Here is a 23,128-nt window from a genome sequence, read left to right on the forward strand (position 1 = left end):
CAGAACACATGTGTGAAATTAATAAAGGCTATGTTGTTCACTGTAAGAGGAATTTGGAAAGGTATTATGTATGTGTGTTTGACAGACCAAGTGCAGCCTCTCACGTGGCTGGGCTGACTCAGGTTTCAGCCTTTTGAATAGCTGCCATTTTACTACTCTGCTACTGAAAAGGTGGATTTCTCACCTACCTCTTGTAAAGGACTTCAGAAGTTAAAAAGCAAAATGGCATTTTATTTCAATAGGTATCACTCATGTGGAGAGTGTTGGTGCTGCGTCATAAGAGGAAATCGACTTCTGCGACTGCAGCGATACCATCAGCGGAGAGAAGTTCTGGTAGAGAACAATAAATAAAACAATGGAGTGAGGTTTAGGATGGAGCATGAGCAGTCTCTGAGAGGGATGTCTTACAGCCGAGATACCTGCAATAGCTCATTCCAGCTGAGCCACCTCGGAACAGATTGTTCCCTTGAGGCATCTTATAGCTTAATCTAAATCATAGATAGGCTGAAGTAATCATCAACTGAAATCAGAGGAAAGCTTCCCATTGGCATAAATGACATTTGGATCATGGATTTAGTAACCACTTAACGTGGGCTGTTAAACTCTCCTTAGGAAAGTATGATTTCTTTCATTGTTTTCACTATAAACAGATAATAAAGCTGACATCTCCATTAACACCAAGAATAAACATTTTGTAGGTCATGCTGTTTAGGTATCAGTTTTATTGGAAACCCCAAGGAAGCTCTGCAGGGGAAAAAAGAAGTAATTTTTGTGCTTTATGGCTTTTGGTAAATACAGGATCGATGAAGTGAGCATTGATGTGTTTGCTTTCACACTGAATGCAGCTGGAATGTGTTTTTCAGTGTTTGGCTGACTAGTGTGGAATTCAATTTCATATATTTCACCTACAAAACTGAAGAGTTCTTTTAAATCATAGTGTCTTTTGAATAGGCACAAAATGCCTATTTTGATTAATTTGAAAAATAACAGGTGCAAAAATTTGCCTTCTGGAAAAGCTAGGAGAGAAGGTTGAAATCTTCAATTATCTTTACACTAATTTTAGCCAGTACAGTGATTTGAGTTTTTTTCTGAATAAGTCAAGAATATTTTGTAGATATTGTCAAACTACAAGAATTTCTCCTTAGTTAAAATCCCACATAGTAATTTCAGTCTTCCGAAATAGTATTTTAGGAAAAACTGACCACTTAAGACTACCATTTTACAATGGCAATGCCATCAAAACATCAGTGTCAGCCTTGCTTCTACACAAAATGGAACATGACTGATTGCTGGCTGTGCAGGATCCCCGTCTATCCCCATTATTCAGGAATCAGTTCATAGTTCCTTCTTAACAAACCTGAGTGATGGCTTTTTTTCCTGCCAAACTGGAAGGATGTTACTTTGTGGGATTTTTACATGTGTTATCATAAAGTGACTTTTAGGGAAATATAGCGAAGGTAGAGAGAGCCCTGTATCGCTGACTTATTTTTTAATTATATCAGAAATCACATTGACTTAAGTACAGAGTTTTGCCTAACTCTGTTAAAAGGAATTTTCAAAGAATCAGTATTTGTGTACTTAGCACTTTTTCAAAACTAGATCCGTTTAGTGGCCAGAAAAATCATTGAGCCAGTAAAAACTGAACTGCAGAAATACCTCTCTCACATGAATCCCTATGCCCAAGGATATTGCTGATCTGCATTTTCTTCAATGTAACAACACTTGGTTTCATTCATGTCTTGTAACAATGGAACATTAATTGAGAGGATCAAAAGCATGCTTTCCAAACAACATTTTTGGCACTGCTGACATGAATTTCCTCCGTGTTTCTTGTTCCCGAGGCCTTAAAAGATTCTGGATGAATTAGTGGCTTTGATTATTTTTTTCCACTTTGTTTCTAGGAAGAAAATATTTTTCCTTTTTTTTTTTTTTTTTTTTTTTAATAAGGCTTATCAGGTAAACCCTAATATTAGAGTATGTAAGAGTGCTTTAGAGTTCAGATGACAGGTGTGCTTGAAAGGCACTGGATCAAAACACAGTTCAATTTACTTGACTCTACTGGCATTACTAAACCTACTACACTTTCATTTGCATACCTATATGAAAAAGATTTTGCTTAGTTTAATTTGAGGGGTTCCTGGGCTTACAAATCAGGATGTAGAAAATACACAAACAGGAATAATCAAACAGAGTTGCCTATATGGAGACAGCAAAGCCTGACCCTATGATTTTAAGAGTGCTTCTGCTAACTTGGTTACAAAAGTGTAACATGGAGAGGGCTTTCCTAGCTGTTGTTGGTACTGGGTTCAAATACAAGTGACTATATCACTGACTTAATCTTTGAGGCAAGGACCATGGATGGCTTTCACGCAGGTCAATTCATCATCATTCCTGATTTCTGCTTAAGTTTCTGTGCCAAGCGCTGCTAAGGAGTTAATGAAATGGAGTCCCGGTTGCCTAACACTCACCAGTGAACTGGTGAATTGGCAAATTCCCATCCCATGGAAGTGGAAGGGTAGAAGAGGTGCTCGTTGTTCCCCTAATTCCTGTTGCTGGCCACACAGCATGTGTATCACTGTTGTGCAGTGATACATGATCCTTTCCAAAACTCCTTTCTCTGCTTTAACCTCCACACTCCTAAACACCCCTTCTGCTTCTTTCTCTCTCCCCTGAAGGGGTACGTAATGAAAGACATGATTAAGACATAGTTTAAGACAAAATAAATTGAGGAATTCTTTCAAAAATTCAGATTCCCAGCCAGAAAGGGGAATGAAAGGCCAAACAAGGATCTCCCCAGCAGGCAGAGATCCTTACCGGCTCCTTACACATCAATGAAAGTGTGTCCTGCTAATGTAGGCCAATCTCAGAGCTTATCCTTTCCCTCCCAGCTGTCAGGATTTCCTAAATAATTTCCTTCATAATCCAGCCACAAGTATAAAGGAGAGGAGGGTTGTGGGTCATCTAGGCTCTAAGAGAGGTACAAGAAGGTTTATGACCTTCTTTGAAGGTTTTCTCTGCTCACTTTTTTTTTCTTTCATTTCCCTCCTATTTAGTTTTGTGACTTTCACTGTATGAGCTCCATTTCTTCTTCCAGCAAAGTCATTAGGTGTTTGTCATTCATTCCAGTGGGGCCAGGAATAAACTAGGATTGCAAAGCTGTTCACTTCAGCCTGTCCTTGCCAAGCTGATCCTGCCAAGTGTTAACTTAATTTTTTTTTTTTTAAGAAGAAAAAATAATACATTTTAATAAAAATTGAACTGATCCATTTTACCAAAGGGAAATGGTTCACTTGGAGGCATCTCTAGGGAAAGCAAGTAACTGGAAAGTTGGATTTTAAAATCATGAGTAAAGATACTGATGGGTCCTGGTTTTAATCCAGAAATTCATTATTTAAGGTCCACCAGAGTGTAGGAGACCCAGGTTCAGTTCTCGCACTTTCCTGTAAGAATTGAAAGCCATGTCTCTGGCTTTCAAAGGGAGAGCCTGACCTGCAACAAGCATCTAGTGAGCCCTAGAGGAGGAGTGTCATCCTCTCAGACCCTCACATTCATTCATTTCAGCTCCATATAAATAGTCATTTGTTAGAACCAGACTCAGAAACGAGGGATATCCTGGGTGAGTGAGCTGACCATCATGCTAGGGAAACTCTATTTCTGCTTCAGTAACTATTCCACTACTTTATGGAGAACAGGAGGGGTTGAGAGAATCATGTCTCCACCTTGGGCTATAAACTCTGCAATACCTCCTTAGAAAGATCAGTGTCTTCCAGGAGACAGTCTGATTTTTTTCCCTATAGACCTGGGTTTGGATTACCCAGCAGCCTTAGACAAGCATAGTTCTGGTCACACAACCAAAACCTGCAACAGGAGCTTACTTCAATGTTTGTGGATTGTATGCTGGGAGAGAGAAAGGCCGAGCAGCCTTGTCTCATGTTGCATCTAGTACATGGTCTGTCTCTAGCAAGGTTCGGTTACACCTTATGTTTGTCCTTGGTTGGAATACTTTCTATAAATCACTTTTAACCCTGAATATGAGTCCTATTCTGAGCAAGGTGGTTGTGCAGTTATCTGTTCATCATGCATATGTCTCCTCTCTTTTTGGAGAGCCTACAGAAGGTGAAGTATTTTGTCTAAGACTTCAATACAAAGGGAAGCAAATAAAAAAAGATAAAATGTCTAAATTATTGTCCTTTGCTAAATGCTAGATGTGGTTAGGCTGTAAAAGATTCAGTGAATACAGTCCCTAATAGATTTTCTGTCAGAATCTGACTGCTGAATTATCCTCTTAGTCCCTTTAACCTTTCACTGAAATGTGGTCAAATAAATTGCTTTTTGACAGCAGATATGGGAATTCACTGCCTGGTTCTCAATTTACAGGCAACTGGCTGATTTGATTTTCTTTATCCCATTTATTTTATTTCCTTTTTCAGGGAAGGCTGCTTGTCCCCCATCAGCCCAGAGGCATGGCCTCTTGTGCAGTCTTTCATATGCCACAACCGAACGTTCATCCTGGATGGCCATGTGCAGCTGAAGACGAGTCTGCAAACCCAGGAGCGACACCTTTTTCTCTTCACAGACATTCTGGTTGTTGCCAAGTCCAAGTGAGTATGGCCCGTAGCCATAGAGGAATTCCAGGATGCAACATTTTAAGGAAGTATCAGATGTTCTTTGATGTATTGCTTGCACTGTGTAATCTTCTCTGCTCTGGGAGTGCAGCGTCACAGAAAAGACTCACTGGTGCTCGGCTATGTCTGTTGTGCTACCTTCAACTTGTCATGTTTTAGACAGGGCATCTTCAGTCCCATGGGATGTGCATAACACCACTTGTGAGGTTAGAGGTCTTAACCCTTACCTGGAAGCTGCTTTGGATACACATCAGTGATGAGCAGCTGTATGAAAATAGAGATTGCAGATGGCATTACAGTGTATGTCTCTGCAGTTTGTCCTGTGCATGGGGAAGGGGAAGCGATGCTGGGCAGTCTGGGTACTGTTCATGTGTAATCAGGCTTGCTGCTGAGCTCTGATTATTCACTCTACCATTCACAATTAAATCACATTTACAAGCTGTGTCTAGCATGCCAGCTTCATGCAGCATTTGTGGTTTAAGGCAGTTTTAGAGGGTGCTTTCACTTGTTGTTATGGGTTATGGGGAAATAATAATAAAAAATCCTGATGTAGCTTCACTCTCTGTAAGGCACTGTGTTGTGGTTTCACAGGGTGGGCAATCTCAGTATGAATCCTGGGCTTTTGCAATGTGTCATTTCGCTTAAGCAATTGTTTCAGGGGCTTCTGGGAAAAGCCAGAAGAAATCTGTGTTTTCTGTAGAAATCTGAGCTGTGTCTGTTTGAATCACACATGGTAAACATAACCCTCCCAGCTGAACTCCCTCACTTGATGTGGTGTGACAACACAGAGGATGTTTTACACAAAACATGTTCCACTATGGGTGGGTGGTGAACGTAAGGATATTTAGGGGAAATCTTGCTATTCTACCAGCAGTAGCAATAACAACATTGTTACTGTATTGATTTATGTTTGTTGCTTCTTTAGAGTGGAATTCACCTCACCTGATTTCAGCTTTAAAACGTGAATTATTTGCAACTTACCCAGGTTTCTAGGCCCCTCTTACAGTCACTGAGGCAAAACCAGCACCTTAGTGCAGCAAACTCACCTGGAGCTGAAAGAGTGTCGATAGTGGGTGAGGAGAGTCTGGTTCTTCGGGGTCTCTCACTCCATGTACTGGCTATCCAGCATAGCTTAGCTCCTAAATTGTAGAAGACTGAAGTCAGAAGGGGTAAATCCCTCCCACCCTGGTCAGCATGCTGAGCAGAAGCTATGTTACAGCCCCAAGCTGAGCTGCACATTACTGCAGGTTTGACTGGGTCCCAATGGGACTATTTGCATAGGAAAGCACTACTCAGTGTAACCGCACAAAACCCTGGTCCCCAGGGAGTAATAACAGCTCTTGCAGCATGCGATTTAATGTGGAGCAGAGACTGCAATGTTTGAAAAAGAGGGAAGAGAACAAATTGTGCTTTTGCATGTGAAAAAGGAAGGGGGGCAAGTCTTTGCTAGAAATGGTAAAAATAGTATTTTAAGTGATATTACTTCATGTATTTTGAAGATCTAATTGGGATGTTCTCTTTACAGCTGCTCTGTCAGCAATTAAAGCATCAGAGCTGTCACTAATGAATACTACTTAAAAATCAGCATTTTTAAAGCTGTCTTACCAGTGTTGGTTCCTAGAAGGAAGACCTGAGCACATGTATTGTTATGTGGCCGTGACTGTTGATTGCTATTGACTTTTTAACAGCCTGGTGCAGAGTCAAAGCAGTCAGACCAGGACAGAGTTAATGATGCAGTTGAATCTGACTTAACTTCAGAATTATTCCTTGTGAAAGTGCTAAAAATTTGTAATACTCTTTTTGTCTTAAGTAGTTTTTTGGCTTGAGGCACATGAACCCCTACATTATCTTCAGTACAGCTCAGTGCTGTGCTTGTGTCAGCTCAGCTGCAGGTAGCCAGTAACTGTACAAAGGGAGCTCATGTATAATTAGTCTTCGTATGATCAGCAAACAGGTACAAGTTTTTCCTAAAGAGAGCAACAAGTATCTTGTGTCCTCTGAGCTTGCTGAGTAAAGTACTATATAGCACTGAGCTCCTGCTTAAAGGCAGCCAATTGGCATTGCTCCCATGGAAATTTGTGAGGGGTAAGTCCTCTCCACAACTGGTCCATGTATGACTTTGGACAAGGGGCCTCTAGGTTCATTTTTTGCTACTTTCTAATGATTTCTGAAATGTAGGCTGTTATGTTTTCTGATCGTGCATTATACCAGCTTATAAAAAATAAGAATAATACTCACATGTTGTGCTCCTCTGCTGCCCTGTCCTTCACTGCCTTCATGTGGGGATTAAGTCACAAATGAATTGATTGAAAGAGTTTTTCTCACTAAATCAAAGTTATCTATGTAAAATATTATATACTCTTTTCTGTATATTGATTAGATTTCTTACAGAGAGCATGTGTTTTTATTTGGCAGAGTAAATACTTCAAGGATCTGTCAATTCAATTATGAAGGTTTCTTATGTAAAGTTTTGTGTGGAAGGCACAGAGAAATGATTTCCTCTTTCTCCTTTGTAATATGCACCTGTGTATATACACGTGCCTTTTAAGGTTATTTTCGCAACATGTCTGGACATAGAAATTAATGGTTGAGTGCATACATGGAATTATGGTAGCAGTCTCACAGTAGATCCATTAATGCTTTTGTCAGAGGGTCCTATTAAGGAGATTAGCAAATCCAGTGAGAAGTTAATCTTCCATCTGTTATTGGTTGCAAAGTATCCAGTTGCAAGCAAAAGGAACTGCAAGTGCCCTGCATGGAGTGCATCAATACTGACACCATTGATGTTCATGATTTTTCTGTTGATTTCAGTGGACTTGAGATCTGCCTGATGTTTACAGTAACGTTTGCTAAGGGACTTCCTTAAAAATATATACAATATGAATTAGATTTTAGTCTGGCCATTTTTAAAACATTCAGTCATGCTACTTCCTTAGTCAGCAATGATATATTCATTTTTAGAGGTAATGCTCTGGCACTTAAGTAGAAGGCCCACTTTTCACAAATACTGAGAACCCATGGATTCCATAAGGGACATGGCAGATAGGGATAAAAATATACTTCAGGCTCTTTAGATGTTAATGAAGGCTACTGTTTCAGTGCCTCTGGAAACCAGGCCACTTGAATACTGATAATAGCTGAAAGCTGTGACTAGGCATGGCAAAAAGGGTAAGAACATACATCAAGCATGATTGGAGAACATCCTTGTGCTTCTGCCAACACCCTGCTGACACCTGCTACTGGCACTGTAGGGATCTGGCTTTACGAACTGTAAATGTTAAAAAAGTGAAACAGCATGTAGAGTGTTCACTGTACTGGGTAATGGGAAAAGAAAGTTAAGGAGAAAGGGAGGGTCAAAAGATTGATTCGGTGGCGTAAGACCGGACATCCATTTATTAACATCTACATTAGAATTCACAGCTGTATTTTTTGTAAATCTACGTTTTCACAGTTCATTCTGTGGTCAGTCAGAATACAGTTAGTTTTGTATTCTTGACAGACCTTACTTGTTGCATCATAAACTAATTTTTAACAAGCATGCTGAAACATTCTCCTGTACTTTAAGTTTGTCTTTGATTGGGTAGCAGAACATAATATAGTGAAGAAAGGTGAAATGTTCAGCTGATCAGGAAACACTATGATCTTAGTTTAGCTGAACATAGTGTTTAGCTTTTAGTTTAAAAAATACAGGAACTTCAGATGGTATTTTACAGTATTTTATGACAATCAAATTGAAATGTATCTTTTTACCAGATTTGATATACACCGACAGCCCTTTCTTGCCCAACACTGCGAGCATTGCTGCACACCATTTCGCCATACATGTTAGTACAATGTCAGCTGGAAACCTCAGACAGTCAGGGTTCAGCTGACTGCAAGTTCACCTATGTCCTCTCGAAAGCCACAAGGTTCAAGTACTTTTGTGTTTCCGAGTGTATTAGTTCAGTCTGTTCTAAGTCAAATACCTTGTAAATGAGACTAATCTCAGAGAAGGTAGCCCATGTGTATCAAAGCTCTAGGAAACTGCTTACGTGGCATATTTATTTATAGAGCCCTAATCACCACGGTGCCTGGCACTGTCCCCATCATGTTTGCAACACAGTGGTGAGCTGATATGCTCTTGCTTGCATGTCCCCTCGGTTTCAGGTAGGGAACACTTTTCCTCCAGCCTTTCCCTGCTGGCCCAGGAGAACCATAGCTCAGGTAATTCCGACTGCAAGGCTTGAAGTGAGCGGCTTTTGCAGTGCTACAGAGCTGCATTGACTTTGAGTTTTTACTTGTTTCTCACATAACACTAGCGCTCACCAATCCTACAAAGGAAGGAGACTTATAATGAGAAATTAGGGGGAAGAAAGAGTTGAAATTAAAATATGAAATTGTGTAAATTTGACCTTTATTGTTTAGTGGGATAAAACACAGGAAGGGCCAAATTTTTAAAAATTGGGGAAATTTTGTATCTTCCTTATAGATGAGCGAATATTTTGAGAATGCACAAAGTTCTGGCTCATTCTCCAAGTGATGTGGACCTAAAGCTACTATGCAGCTAGTTCGTGGAGGCTGTATGGTGACCTGTGCTGTAGTTAACACAGATGACAGTTTTCTGCTTGTTCTTTCTTCAGGATTGCTTCATTTGCCCTGACCTAGTTGTCACTACTTAAACTCATCATAGTTTTTGACCCTGGGGCTAAGCAATAGAACTGTATTATAAACTCCTCAATAGCATTAAAGTCACTGAAAGGAGACTCAAGTACAAGTGGCAATCTTTGCCTCGTGGTGAGATTTGGAGAAGAACTCTAGATATGAACGGAAGTTTTCCCCCAAGAAGGGTGATTCCCAGGGGTGCCACAAGCAATCTGTTTATTCCACAAATAAGAGGTCTGTTGATCCCATTCAAATAAGAAATTGATATGTTTTTACATGTAACCCAATAAAACATTGTTTTCTTTAACTGAAGCAGAAGAGTTTCTTCTATCAGCTCCAATACAAGCTTTACATGTGCCTGAAGGAAGAAAAATCTCTAGTTGTTTAATCTGTCTTGCTATGTTTTTATGTGTGTGACTTACCTATGATTTTCTGCCTGCAGGTCACACTCTCATTTCAAACTAAAGTGCCAAGCACGTCTCTGTGAGATGTGGACAGCATTTTGTACAGAAGAAGTCTGTGAAGGCAGCACAGACCCAGAGAGGTCCTTTGTTTTGGGCTGGCCCACCACAAACTGCGTGGCAAATTTCAGGTAAGAATTGAGATATGTTTTATTTAGCAAGTTACTTAAATGGTTTTAGGCTGGCAGGTAGTGAGATTATCACAGATTCATTTCAACACCAGTGAATGTGGGGTGCAGCAACTTGCTGATTGTTAAACCAATTCCTTCTACTACTGTGAGCAAGTCACTCTCCACACCTCATCTTCTGTCTCCCTGCAAATGGGACAATGGTACTTTCTTATAATTTTAAAAATTGAGAAAATATGTAACTTGGCAAAGCACTGTCTGTGCTGCAAACTTGCTCAGTGGAAATTATCTTTTTTTTTTTTTGGTATAACTTGATGAACACCTTGGCTAATTAACAAGATGAACTACAAATATTAAACAGACAAGCTAATGAAAGGATCAAAGAGACTCTGATAAGACAGTTTTAAACAGAAGAGCATGTATCGGAAATAGCAGGAAACATACAGTGAAATACTGACCTTGTCCTATTTATCTGTTCAATTTAATTGTGCCAGAGAAAATGTCAAAATTACTCTTAAGGCAGAATCTCTGAATTTTAATAGAAAGATTTTTCATCTGTCTTTGCAGCATTGACTGTAGTACACATAAGGGCTGTAGAGGTAATTTCAGTGATTAGACTAATTTTAGTCTCAGCAGGAGGGCTGTGTCGTCACTTTGGAGGAGGGAGGGCACATCCCCCTGAAATCCCAGCTGCTTAGCCACGGTAATTTGCCTGAGTCTTGGAAAATGCATTTTCTTCTTTATCAACAGAGAGCAAAAGCTGAAGTATCCAGCCTAATTTCTATGTCACATTGTCCTTAGCCAAAGAGAATGCTGTGTACAAACTGCACTCTATTGAGATGGTTGTGCTGTTTATGTTTTTTACACTTAATAACCCTGAAACAAAGATGAAATTTTCTATTGATTTTCAGTTGAACTCTTGCCACTAAACATGAACTTTGATCTAGAGAAAGTATGTGATCCTTTATAGATATCAGAAAGTAGTTGAATAGGAAAGCAATAGCCTCAATCAAGAAAGAGTCAGAGATTTTATAGCAGTGAAATTATTTCATGTCTGGAGGTACACTGAAAAATCTAAAAGGGCATGGGTGAGTCCGTAGATGCCTGTCCAACATAACTGAAACAGCCAAAGCAGAGTCATATTTGTAGCATTTACATTTGTAGCATTTCCCTCACAGCATCATTCAGAAGGTTTGTAGTTCCCTAAATGCCTTCTCTGAAAATTTGAAGAACTTGATTTACAAAAGCAGCAGTGGGAATAGCAGTTACTCCATCTGGGACAGGATTTAAATCAAGAAAGTTGAATCAAAATTAGGTTAGATTCCTTGAACAGTCCTATTATTAGCTACATTTAACTGGACAGCTTTATATCCTTGAAAGGGTATAAATGAGGTAAAGATAAATGAGATAAGCCTTAAAATGTCCAAAGTTAAACCCTACTAAGCACAATGGGCTTATGTGTACTTTGTGATGTGCTGACAAAACAACTAATACATAAGAAGATAATTAGAATAGTGAAAGTGGAAAGAATTCTGTGTACCTGAGGAAATACCTTTAAACTTTTGAATTAACCTCTTATTTTAAAGTGCCCTCCTCTTCTATTTGGACACTAGTTTAAGAAGTCAATGGTTTTCCTGCTGAATTCATTGGTAAAGCTTTGAATTCTGTGACAAAAACTGGTAACTGGGGCTTTTGGTCTCCATGGGCAGGCTTTTCAGTTGACTTTGCAGGGAAGCAGACTTTTCATTCAAATCTGGATAAATCTTTTAGTTTTTGTAGGTATTTATAAAATTCCAGCCAATAAACAGTCCATTCCATTGTGGTTTGTACGAGGACTATTTTGGTATTAGAATGATTGTTGATTTGTCCCTGCTTTGTTTTAATTTTCAGGTCTGCAGAACAAAAGGAGACATGGCTCTCTTTTTTGCAAAGGTACTTTTTTTGTATGGTCTTTAAAGACATTGAAAAGAGTCCCATTCTAGACCAGTGGTTCCCAAGCTGTGATGCCTATGCCATCAGGATAGATGAGCTCTTTCCAAGTGCTATTAAGGAAAAGAAAAATCTTGTCTTCTCCCTGCAGAAGATGGTGCATGCCTTTTATGCATCCATCACTGTGCAAGGAGGGAATTGCTTTCCTTGCTCAGCACAAAACCAGAGCAATTCCTAATACACATTGTTCCTTCCCAATGCCACTGTTGCTCTAGTTGAGCCTGGAGCTCTTTCCATGGTGATGGCAGCTAAGCAAGCCCAGCTCAGGACCTCTGCTCTAACCTGTCTGCTGCTCATGGCCAGCTATATTTTGGTCTTACAGAACATACCCCAAGCTGGAGGATGTGGTGGGAGGGTTTGTCTAAATAGAGCTGTCTTACGTCATTCGGTGTCTGGACAGAAAGCTATTAGTGATAGTTCTGTTTTCTGGTCACCAGTTCTTCTGGTTGAGGTTTCTGTCTTGATCTGATTCTTCAGAGTTCCTGGATTGTTTAAATCATTCTTACTGGGCTGATTTCCAGTTCACCCTTCTCCTGTTCAGTCCTTTGAACTAGTCTGTACTGAGGTAACTGATTCCAGTAGGAGCTTTTAGTGTAGACTGAGGCATCACAATGATGGGTAGTTTTAGCTTGATTTTTTTCTGTTCACTTTCTCTGCTGATTACTCTGATTTCTACAATGAACTTCGATACAACAGGGCATTACTGGGGACGACAACTGGCATCCCTTCCAGATGCTGCTGCTGGATGCTTTCTTTTCTTTAGAGATCTTTCTACTGCAGTACATCTGCAAACAGTCTGCTTCTTATCCAGTTACTGCTTGATTGCTATTTAAATGTCTTGCTATTTATATTTGCAATATTAAAAATTTACTTGTTTTGTACTTGTTTTGTCAGTCGAATAAGAGAAGAGAAGGAAAAAGACAATCCTAAAAGGATTCCTGTGACGATAATTGCAAAAGACGTGGGAACTTGTGCATATGTAAGTGCTCTTGAGTTAAATAGGGGTCTAAATCCACATCACCTATGAGTGCTAGTGACCTGCAAATCCTTTGGATATTGAAAGGGTTCCTTTGGTTTGCAATCTCCTTTAAGGATTTAGTCCCTTGAAAAGACTTGGCATACGCAGCCCTGAAATGTTTGTGCCCTGTGTTTAATACATGACTTCATTTTAAAGACACTGTGCTTGGTAAGAAATAATGGTCCTGGCATACAAACTAAAGACTGTACAGTGTGAAGTCCCAAGAAACACCTCTAGTGGAACTTACGAGTAAGCATCTTCAGAAATACCAGCACAACATACCCTTTTTTTGCTTGTAAATCTTATCTAAACCCACAACTGCCTTCATTCAATTCTGCGAAGCTGCAGCGTGTGTTATTGTTTATAGCCATCTTAAGTCAGGAAAGCAGTGTGTAACACCCTGAAATTGCCTTAAGCATGTTTTTCATCAACTAATTGATGCTGGTAAATTTATAGGCAAAGTATAAATAGTAAAAAAGGTCATTCACAGGGTGATTTGCACCTTTTTGACTAAGTAATTATTAACCAATTTAAAATAAATTCTTGCATGTAGCCAATTCCATAGGGATACCCTAGCATTCAGTGATAATCCATCCATTCTTCCTTTGCTTCTTCTACATTTGTCTTTTCTTTCTTGTAACATCTGTATTTCAAGCTCAGAACTCCAAGGAGCATGTGCAAGGGAATGAGAAATTTTGACAGAAATTAGATTTCATTGGAGGTCTTTGCCCAACGGTGAATCTCCACTTAGAATTCTGTATTTGGATAGATGAAAGCATAAAGGAGTCTGCCTTTTTTTCAGAAAATAATAATTAAACAATAACATAATTTCGAGGTGGCTAAGATAAAAATTAATAAACAATACCAAAAATTGTGAAGTTCAAATGCAAGACTGCAGATCAAGGTCTGCTCAGGTGTAAAAGTCTATAAATCATACATGCTCTCGGATTGCAGTCTTGTACCAGGGTTTGTTGGGGTTTTTTTAAATGCCTTTTCTCCTTAGCTGTAATTATCTCATATGCCAGATATGGTCTCCTGATCCTCACAGTCCTAGAAATGACACACTATAGTCTGGATATTATCAGTAATAAAACAGAGGAGGAACAGATAGAAATTCTGTGATGCAAACACTTCTTATTGCACTGTGGTTCCTGCTATAGCGGCTGGAGATGCCTAAGAATTATTTTGGTTTTGGACAGTAAGGAAGGCTGAACACAAGGCACAAACCATTTTATTATATTCTAGCCAAGAGCAAAACTTATGCAAATGTGCTGACCTACTCCTGAGAGCCAGATGTCATTGCTTCAGGCAAATGTTAAATTTTTTATGGTATGAGCGTTCAGATATGTCCTGAAGCAAGATATACAGTATTCTCACTACTTTCCTTTCATTGCCATAGCAGCTTGTAACCGTCAGGAACCTACACAAATGTACAGCTCAGATCTTTTCTAAATGCAAAATGTCAGGGGGTTGTTTCACCTGAACACCTTATGGCCAGCATAAAATTGATATACTGCAGAAGGTATCAGTGTATTGCAAACTATCTTGGGACTGGCAGTGAACATCTACATCGCAGCTCTGCCACCTTCCCTTGTTTGGGATATGCCTGGGTGGTTTGTTGCAGTGGGCATGCCTTTGTTCTGCCAAGACTTTAGTCTGGCCAGGAACCAGCTGCAATCCAAAAGTTGTGTAGTGCTGTTGGTGGAGCCAAGCCTCTAAAGAGGGCTTAGTAACTTGGTGCTTGGTGTGTGGGAGTTGCCTGTTAGCTTGGAAGTGAGACCAGCATGGGTATGATGCTCCAAGCAAAAACCACTCTGGACACATGTTCACCACTTGTTTTTGCCTCTGCAATGTGAAGGCAGTGGTGCTGCCACATTCCAGCAGGGCTGAGGATAGAGTCATTAATCCTAGTGTGTTCGATGCATAAGAGCAATCCATGGAGCTGAGGTACAGAGCATTGCACAGCAGTACTGGAGGAATACTGGTTCCAGGCAGCAGATGCTGAAATCTCACTCTGGAAAGACTGCCCTGTGGAAAGCAGCACTTTCACCAACCAAAGCTTGGCACTCCATGCTGGTCACCATAACTATTTTGAAAGTGGTATCTCTGCTGCTCCATGCGTTTCCATACTGCCCATCAGCAGATTCTGGAGGCTGCTGGAGAGGTACCATTTTAATTGGATGAAAGATTACCAAGAGGAAGTGCTTCTGGTACTGAGCCAGATCTAGCTCTGAGAAATTTATATAGAATGTAGCAAAGGTACTAGAGATGAATGGCCTGTTTACAATATTTTCTTGCCAGGGAGAATTTCAGTTGAAAAGGACAGAAATTATTGACAATTGATATTTCACTGAAAAAACTCACTGAAATGTTTAATTTTTTTCAAAGGAAACTTGTGTGCTTTTAAATTAATCAAACCATTGTGTTCCCCTTATGCAGTGTCTAAAGTGCAGTTAGTAGTCCTGTCTTTTTGCATATTTTAATGTGGAAGTCATGTCCCCAGTAATCATGGCACTCTCTCTTCTGATGGAGCTGCTAGGGAAGCAGGGAGCAAATACAGAAAGTATGTGACAAAGCAGAGGAAATCAAACCTTGATCTCAAACAGCTGGACCTTTATCTATGTGGTATAATTTATTTAATAAGTAAAATTTTAACAGGATATTCTCAATTTTTCCAACAATGAATTATGCAGAGCTACTGCACCTCAGATACTCTTTGCAAATCCAAATTTTTAATGACACTTTCCCCTTCTCCTTTTTTCTGTTCACAGTCAAAAACCCTAAGTGTAACCAATGTTGATACAGCAAATGATGTAATTCTGATGGCCCTGCAGCAGCTGGGAATTAATGTAAGTCCTTGCACCAGTTTTAATGAGTCTTTTTTTGCAGTCTCTTATAACAGTCAGATCTTGCCTTGCACTATTTCCAAGTTTTAGGATATGAACATTAATTAAAGCCTTTAAGATAGCAATTCAGAGTTATTGAAGTGCGGCAGAAGTGCCTTCTTAATATATAGACCTCCAGAGATTAACAAGTGCTTTAAAAGTTTTGAGTAGGTCTCTCGTCCCTGTAAGGGATCAGTCATGTTTCAAGTTGCTTTTAAATCTGTTTTGCTGAAGCGTAAGAGGAGACATCTAGACACAAGAACTGAGAGTTTGGTAGAGCTCCTTTTGCATGCTTCAGTGTGAACAGGAAACCTACTGACTTGTCTGTTAGTTGTTTTCAAAATGTGCAAACATGCATCATCAGCTGTGTCCCCAGATAGCAAGTACAAGCACTGCTCTCAAGTGTCTGAATCAGGTACTTTAAATACCCATGGACCTTTAGAGTTATGTAAGACAAGAATGTAACTAAGTGATTGCACGAAATCTGAATGCACCCAATTTAAGCAATGTCCTGAAACTGTTTTGGAAAAAGGCTTTTACAGGATTTACAGTGATGCAGGGAATCTGAATGCACAGAGTCTGAATGCACCCACTCTGAATCTGAATGCATAAGATCTGAATGTGCCCAATTCAAGTAATGTCCTGAAACTGTTTTGGAAGAAGGCTTTTACAGGACTTATGGTAATGCAGGGTAGTACCAAATAAATGCAGCGATCCCTACAATATCAAGTACTGCCTCAGCTGTACTTCCTTTGCTCTAAATCAGACCAAGTAGTGCCTCAGGTGTAACAGTGAATCAATGCCAAGGGCAGAATTCTGGCTCCCTTATTCTGTTTCACAATGTGGCTCCAACCAACACCAGTGATCACATAGAAGATCCTGGATGACAGCTTTTTAGCTGGCCTGCCAGTCTGCTGTTTGGGTAATAAGAGTTTTTTAAATGTCTTACTCTTGATGCATGTGTTGATCTCATTGCATAGAATCTGTCAAGTCTTTCCTTACCACAGCCTTGGGTGTGAAGAGTTAAATATGAGTAAAGTGCCACTCTTGTGCTTCCCTGCGGCTTCTGGACATTCACAGCAAAAGTTGGAGTAACCTCAGGATTAGTATTCACTAACATCCATTATCCCTAATTTATACAGGCTTTTAATACAGGGATCTATTCTGCTAGCTTGGCATTTCTCAGGCACAGCAATTTCTGTCTACCCACCTTGTTATTTCTCAGACATCCCATTTCCACCAGGGCTGGGGCTCTGGCCTGAGCTTAGAATCCAGTAGTCTATTCAATTAAGGAAGCTGGAGTTCATGGAGGGGGTTGCAAGGTGAAAAGGATAAGATGTGAGTTAAAATTAGGATTTTAATTGCAGATTGTCTGCAAGAAAAATCAGGAGACTATGCTATATTACAACTGCAAGTCTTTATTGTGATGTGCTTCATTTTTACCCATTTTATGGGTGTCATTTGCACTTCCTCATTTTGTGTACAGAAAAAACAGGAAAATGGTAGTATTCAAAGACAATACTTTGAGATGAGCAGGAGGAGGAGCTGGTTAGGTTTCAGGATTATGTTCTTTTGTATGTATTACAATCAACCTTTTCCTTCTCTTTACATTTTTATTTCAAGTGGAAAAAGAAGGAAAACCATCTGAAAGATGTAAAATCTTGCCTGCAGAATTTTTTGCCCAAGTAATGTACTACATTTTTTCACTGCTTCTTTAGAGCATAAGGCCTTTTTTCATTATAGGCATATCATAAGATTAGCAATAAAATCAAACAAGCTAAATAAATTAAGCTGTAGCCTGGGTATCAATCAAACACCCAAACCCCTTGTACGATTGTTCTGACTGGGAGGAAGCTTTGCCTTATGTGAGGTTTTTTATTTGTGTCCAGAGAGGACCACTTGAAAGAAGCTTTATGACTTTTCAATGGCAATTATAAAAACTACATTTCACATATTATGTGATTAATGAGGCTATTACTTTGGCTGAGTTCACTCTGGTTTAACACATCAGGGTTTTTTCGTCTGTGGCTTCTCTGGTAAAATGACAACTAGCTCATGCAAAATAGCATTGATCATCTGTTCCAAATTATCAAGTGGGGCAGAAAGAAGAGCCTTGGGTTTCCCAGCTCTGTAATTACACTTTCTGACTTTTCTGGGACAGTCATATTTATACTGACAAATGGCCTCATAAAGCCCATAAAGGACAGGATTTGCAGTCGGGATATGAACAGTTTGCCTCCTGAAAGCCATACTTACTAGCTCTTTCCCTTCCCCTGCTTCCCCTTGATGGCAACAATCCCTTTCACATATATGTGTAAAAGGAAAAGCAAATACCCTTTCCTGTCCTCCTCAGCTGTATTTATTTGCTCCTGGCTGCTTGCCCTGACGCATCAGAGATGTCTCCAAAGCCTATTTATTTTCCTTCTGCCCCCTGCTAGCTGACTTAACAGCAGTGCTAATATGGGCCAAAAAGCTCTGTCAGTCAGAGAGCAAACTGCAAAGGCTTTATTGGATGTATCAACATTACACCAGGTATGTGCAGCAAGTAGGAAGAGTCTCAAGAGCCTTGGGGACACTGGGTGACAATGCAGGACAGTAGGCAAATTGTTTAAAAGGAGGTAGGATTTAACTTTGGAGCTAAATAGATACTGTCATGAGGTATTTACCACCTTTGTAGCCAGAAAACTTTTAGATTTTAATTATTCTGATTTAGCAGTATCACTGAAAAGTAATTTAAGGTAAAATAGATCACTTTTAATGCAGTGTGTTTATCCACTTGCTATTTCCTTTTGTCCTGAGTGTGGTTTATATTAAATGTCATTCTTTTACTTCTGTTGTCTCACCATCATATCTGAAATAAGTATTATTCTCTTTCTTCAATTAAATTGCAACACTGACTTCTATATTTATGCTAAAGGCAATATTTTGAATTTGCTTTCAAATCAGAGGTTTTACACAGCTTTTCACAAAGATGATAATTTTGAAAATTGTCTCCTTTGATGTAAATTTATTCTCTCCACTGTACATTTTAAAGAGGGCTCGGCAGTCTGAAAACACCTTCCAGTGCTCCCAAGCCCTTCCACAGAAAAGGGCTGCTCAAAAGGGCTGACAGCAGCCCTACAGGGAGATTTTGGGGCAACGTTGAATGCCAGGAGCCCCATGGGTGCCATCCTTGCCTTGGCATCATCAGAGTGGGCTCAGGACTTGGGTGAAGGTTGTCCTGCCCTGCCTTTAAGCATGGGTCACAGGCTCACAAGCCTGAGCTCCTCCTGCTTGAGGGGGATGTAGAGAAGCTGGGGAGATGGTGGAGCAGAGTTCTCAGATGTGAGGCTTGGGGATCCCTGTGTGGCAGAGCACATCCCAGAGAGTGTGATTTCCCTGGTACTCAGGATGGAGCTGAAGGGTGACCTCAGCTCACAGGAACTGCCTCCTGTCTGCCCCATGCCCTGCAGCAGGGCCTCCTCCTCCTTTTGCTGCTTAGCTGTAATCCTTCTGGGGAATCAGACCTGTCTCTCCTCGGTGCTGGATGCTGCTAAGTGCTGCAGGGCAGAGTGGGCTGAGACATCCATCCCTCTGCTTCCAGGAGCACTGAAAGAATTGGGGAAAACCTCCCCCTTTACCCTCAGAAATGATGGGCTCCAGCACCTCTCAATGTTCAGAGCTGAATCCTGGTGACATAACCAGATTGCTCAGGACAGACCCAATTCAGAAACTTTGCTGGTTGGTGGCAAACTTAGGCACTGCAAACAAAATGCTGCTGACAAGGTGCAGATTATCCTTACATTGTGAGAAACCTTACATGAACCTGTCCTTAATGGTTGGCAAACTTATTCTTAATTTTGGTTTTAAAGGGCTCTGAAAAAGATTACAAGCTGTGGGTGATTTCAGGAAGAGAACATGCTCCTTACCCTCTTATTGGTAAGTTCTTGACATTGTTTTGTTTTTCAATATTCACTCAGCTTTTAGTGCTGAAGGAAGCAAGAAATACAGAGAAGACTGAAATGCAGTTTCCTCTTTTGTTTTTCCTGTTTTTTCTCTTACTTCCCTGTCACACAAGTTTGCCTATTTGGGGAGCTAGTCAGATGCTGATCCTTTGTTTTGAAGAGCTTGTGTCACTAAGAGGTTGGAAAAGGTCATTTATTTCTGCCCCAGTTCTGCTGCATGAGCCCCAGTCTTTCTGCAGAGTTGGCCTCTCCACTCACCCCCTCCTGGGGGCATCATCCTTCAGGCTGTCCAGCTTTACCATACTTCTTCCTACACCTCCATAGCATTGTTTACTTCCCTCCTCAGTAAAACTCAGCAGAGTTTTGAGAAATGTTCTGTTGTTAACTCAAGTTAATTGATTCAAGAAGTCCTTTTCAATCCTCTGTTTTTCGTACTGGCTGACAGCTCCCCTCTGATTAGGAGTGAATCAGTGCTTATTCTCTTTCTAAAATGGTTTTCAAAACATTTTGTCTTCAGGAACCAACCCAAAGCTCAAAAGTGATTGGATGGAGTGATTTGATTTTGGCCCTTGATTCACTAAGGAAAAATCCCTTCCCATTATTAAGAACCTTTCCCTGTAGAAGCCCAGCTTTACTTGTGCTATATGAGTTTGCAGATGATTATAACAAGAAAAACTTATGAATTTTCTGGTTTTACCTCTTGCAGATCTAACCCCAGTAAATCTTAGCATTCCTTCTCAAAGCAGCCTTAGTTACAAATGCTTCGCTGGAGTCAGACAACATGAATATTTATAAAAGGTCTACCTTGTGCACCTTATAGGTAGTGCAAACTGTTTAGCCTTTGAAACATACCAGACTTTGGCTTTCTGACCATTATTGTGTATCTTCTTCAGAACAAATCACAGCCACAGCTCTAAACATAGAGCCAGAGAATTCAGAAATGGTAAAGCCTTTCTAATCGACTGACTTTCACTGCAAATTCAAGTTACAATCCTTGGAAAAGAAGAATCCTTGGAGTATGAAAGTGATGCTGTTCTTGATATTTATGCAAAGGTTTATTAGATAAGGCCAGCTTTTATCATAGGTAGGCATCAGAAGCAGAGTTTTGACTGTTCCAAAGCTTCATCCTACCTGTAATCTCAAATAACGTCTCTTCCAATCTCAGTGCTCAAGTCTAACTGCTAACTAAAACATTTTAGCACTGCGTCCATATTTAATATATTTCATCTGCCAGGTCTTTAGAGAAGTCTGAAAAACATATTTCCAGTGGCATTTTTGAAAGCTCCTCCAGAAATGAATTGTGTCTGTGTAGTCCCCAAAGATGCTGGTTAAAGCCAAGTGTAGCTCATTTGCATTAGCCTTGTGATTAACGTTTCCTTCCTGTTTCAGCCTCAGATGAGAACCGTAATTGTATCTCGTTTGACTGACTTGATGGCTGTTGCACTTAACACGGAGAAGGAAGGAAGATCACTTTCACACTGGATTTTTTGGGGGTTTTGCATGCTTAGCAAAAATGACTGCTCCCAAAGTCTCATTTCTCTCCAGAATGGTACAAGCAATCAATACCCAAACTTTCAGTGCTACAAGGAAAGCAGTAGAAATAGTAAACATCTGCATTTTCTGATGGGCTTTTATGTGATACAGCTGCAATAGGTCTGATTTTACTTTTACATCTGCTTAACTACACCAAACACAGTAACTCCCTATCTGCCAGTGTATGATTTGTGTCTGTGTAAATATGGAGAAAAGTGTCAATTCTTAGATTATGGAGGGAGAAAGTGCTGCAGGCCAGCAAGCAAAATCTGCTCCATCCAGGGCAGATGGAGTTTTGCAAGTCTCCAGTCAATCTAACACAGATTATTATGATTTCTCTTTGAACAGGACATGAATATCCCTTTGGAATTAAAATGAGCCACATTCGCGACGCTATGCCCCATGGATCAAAGCACTGTGCCTGCCCCAGGCAGCTTCAGGAGTCTTTCCTGACGGAGCAGCTGCCCCAGGAGCTGCAGTGCCAGTTTGTGCTGAAGCCAAGCCAAGTGGCCGTGTGCCAGCAGCTGAACGGTACGTTGCCCCGCTCACCCCAGCAACATCCACTCATAGCCTGGCTTCCTCCCTGGCTCTGCTACAGAAAGCAAATGTACCAGCACTGGGGTAGTGAAAAGTGAAGAGGAGCGTGCAGTTGTACCTTCCAGCTGCACAAGGGATTCTGCAATGTAGCTCTCCCTGATTTCAGTGTGCTGTTGTATATGTGTCATCCTTGTAAGTTACATTTTGACAAGCTGCCTGTCAAATGATTCTTCTAAAACAAGCAAAAGAAAGACAAAATCTCTCCCCTGCAATTTTTTGTAAGTCTCTTCTCTCTGCAGCCCTTGCTGTGCTCTGAAGCAAGGCTGAGTGGTTTTACGGATCAGGTGTCAAGGCTTGACTTCGGCACAGAATTCCCATGCAACATTTGGCAGCATCCTTTATCTCAATACGGTACTTAGGGCTGTACACCTACTTCACTGGGACCCTCAAGTGGCAAAGTCTAGACATGTCCTTGAGTACTTAGATGAGGTGAGCAAATAGAACTTCTTTATTTCAGTCCTCTTTGAACAAATTGAAGAAAGTAGTATTTTCTTCTGCCTTTGGCCTTGATGCTGCAAAAATATGAGCACCTGCTCTCTGTTTTGCACTCTGTTGTCAACAACACAATGACTGAGCACTGCTCATGATAAAAGAAATAAGGAGATCTTTACAGGATTGAGACATTACATCTTGGGCAAGGATACATCCCATGGTGTGTTTTAATTGTGCTTAACATGCTGGCATACGCAGCTCAATTAGGAACTCTGCCCTACTTCACCACTGATGACTGTATCATAAAAAAATAACATGTACACTGTTACCCTGTGCACTCCCCAGTAGCTAAGATCTCCCACAATATATGAATAGAATCCATTTGTAATGTTTTTAGAAATTAAATATAGTAAACTATACTAGTGTCTGTTATAAATTATTCTGAAAATTGATTACATTTTATATATATTAATTTCCTTTTTGCATGCCTTCATCCCCCTCTTCACAGTAATTTGTATCACATATTACTTCATGGCATGTTTCAAGAATGAGGCAATCTAGCAAAGGGGTGTAATTAGGTTTACAGACCCTGCTTTGGCAGCTGATGTTGACTGGCAAGAGAAAATAGAAATGCAAATCAGGCCTGTAGAGTTCTAATGCAGATGTGTTGTCATCGGTGCTGTGCAAGGTGCAGAGGGTTGGTGAGGCTAGCTTGGGGCAGCAGAAGCCTGGGGCAGCCTGCATGTCATGCACAGGGATTGGTCTAAATGGGAGGAAGGCTTTTAGTCCCTTCACCTTTCCTTCTTTCATCAGACAGAACCTCTTAAAGTGGTGTGTAGTCTGACTGCTTGCAAAGCAGGCTGTCTCACATACAG

The 23,128-nt window shown here is 40.3% G+C and overlaps 1 protein-coding gene across 1 annotated transcript in view; it reads left to right on the top strand.

Annotated features, from left to right (window-relative positions):
* The window catches only part of ARHGAP20 (Rho GTPase activating protein 20), a 62,503-nt gene that overhangs the window by 26,715 nt on the left and 12,660 nt on the right, over window positions 1–23,128 (top strand). Inside the window, exons 3-9 of the mRNA XM_017831612.1 lie at window positions 4,431–4,601; window positions 9,709–9,858; window positions 11,746–11,787; window positions 12,739–12,823; window positions 15,634–15,711; window positions 19,599–19,665; window positions 21,573–21,793. Of these exons, the coding sequence (XP_017687101.1) occupies window positions 4,431–4,601; window positions 9,709–9,858; window positions 11,746–11,787; window positions 12,739–12,823; window positions 15,634–15,711; window positions 19,599–19,665; window positions 21,573–21,793 (814 nt within the window). The remainder of the gene's footprint in view (window positions 1–4,430; window positions 4,602–9,708; window positions 9,859–11,745; window positions 11,788–12,738; window positions 12,824–15,633; window positions 15,712–19,598; window positions 19,666–21,572; window positions 21,794–23,128) is intronic.

The sequence above is a fragment of the Lepidothrix coronata genome, unplaced genomic scaffold (assembly GCF_001604755.1).
Source record: "Lepidothrix coronata isolate B3197 unplaced genomic scaffold, Lepidothrix_coronata-1.0 Scaffold194, whole genome shotgun sequence".
Classification (NCBI taxonomy): Eukaryota; Metazoa; Chordata; class Aves; order Passeriformes; family Pipridae; genus Lepidothrix; species Lepidothrix coronata.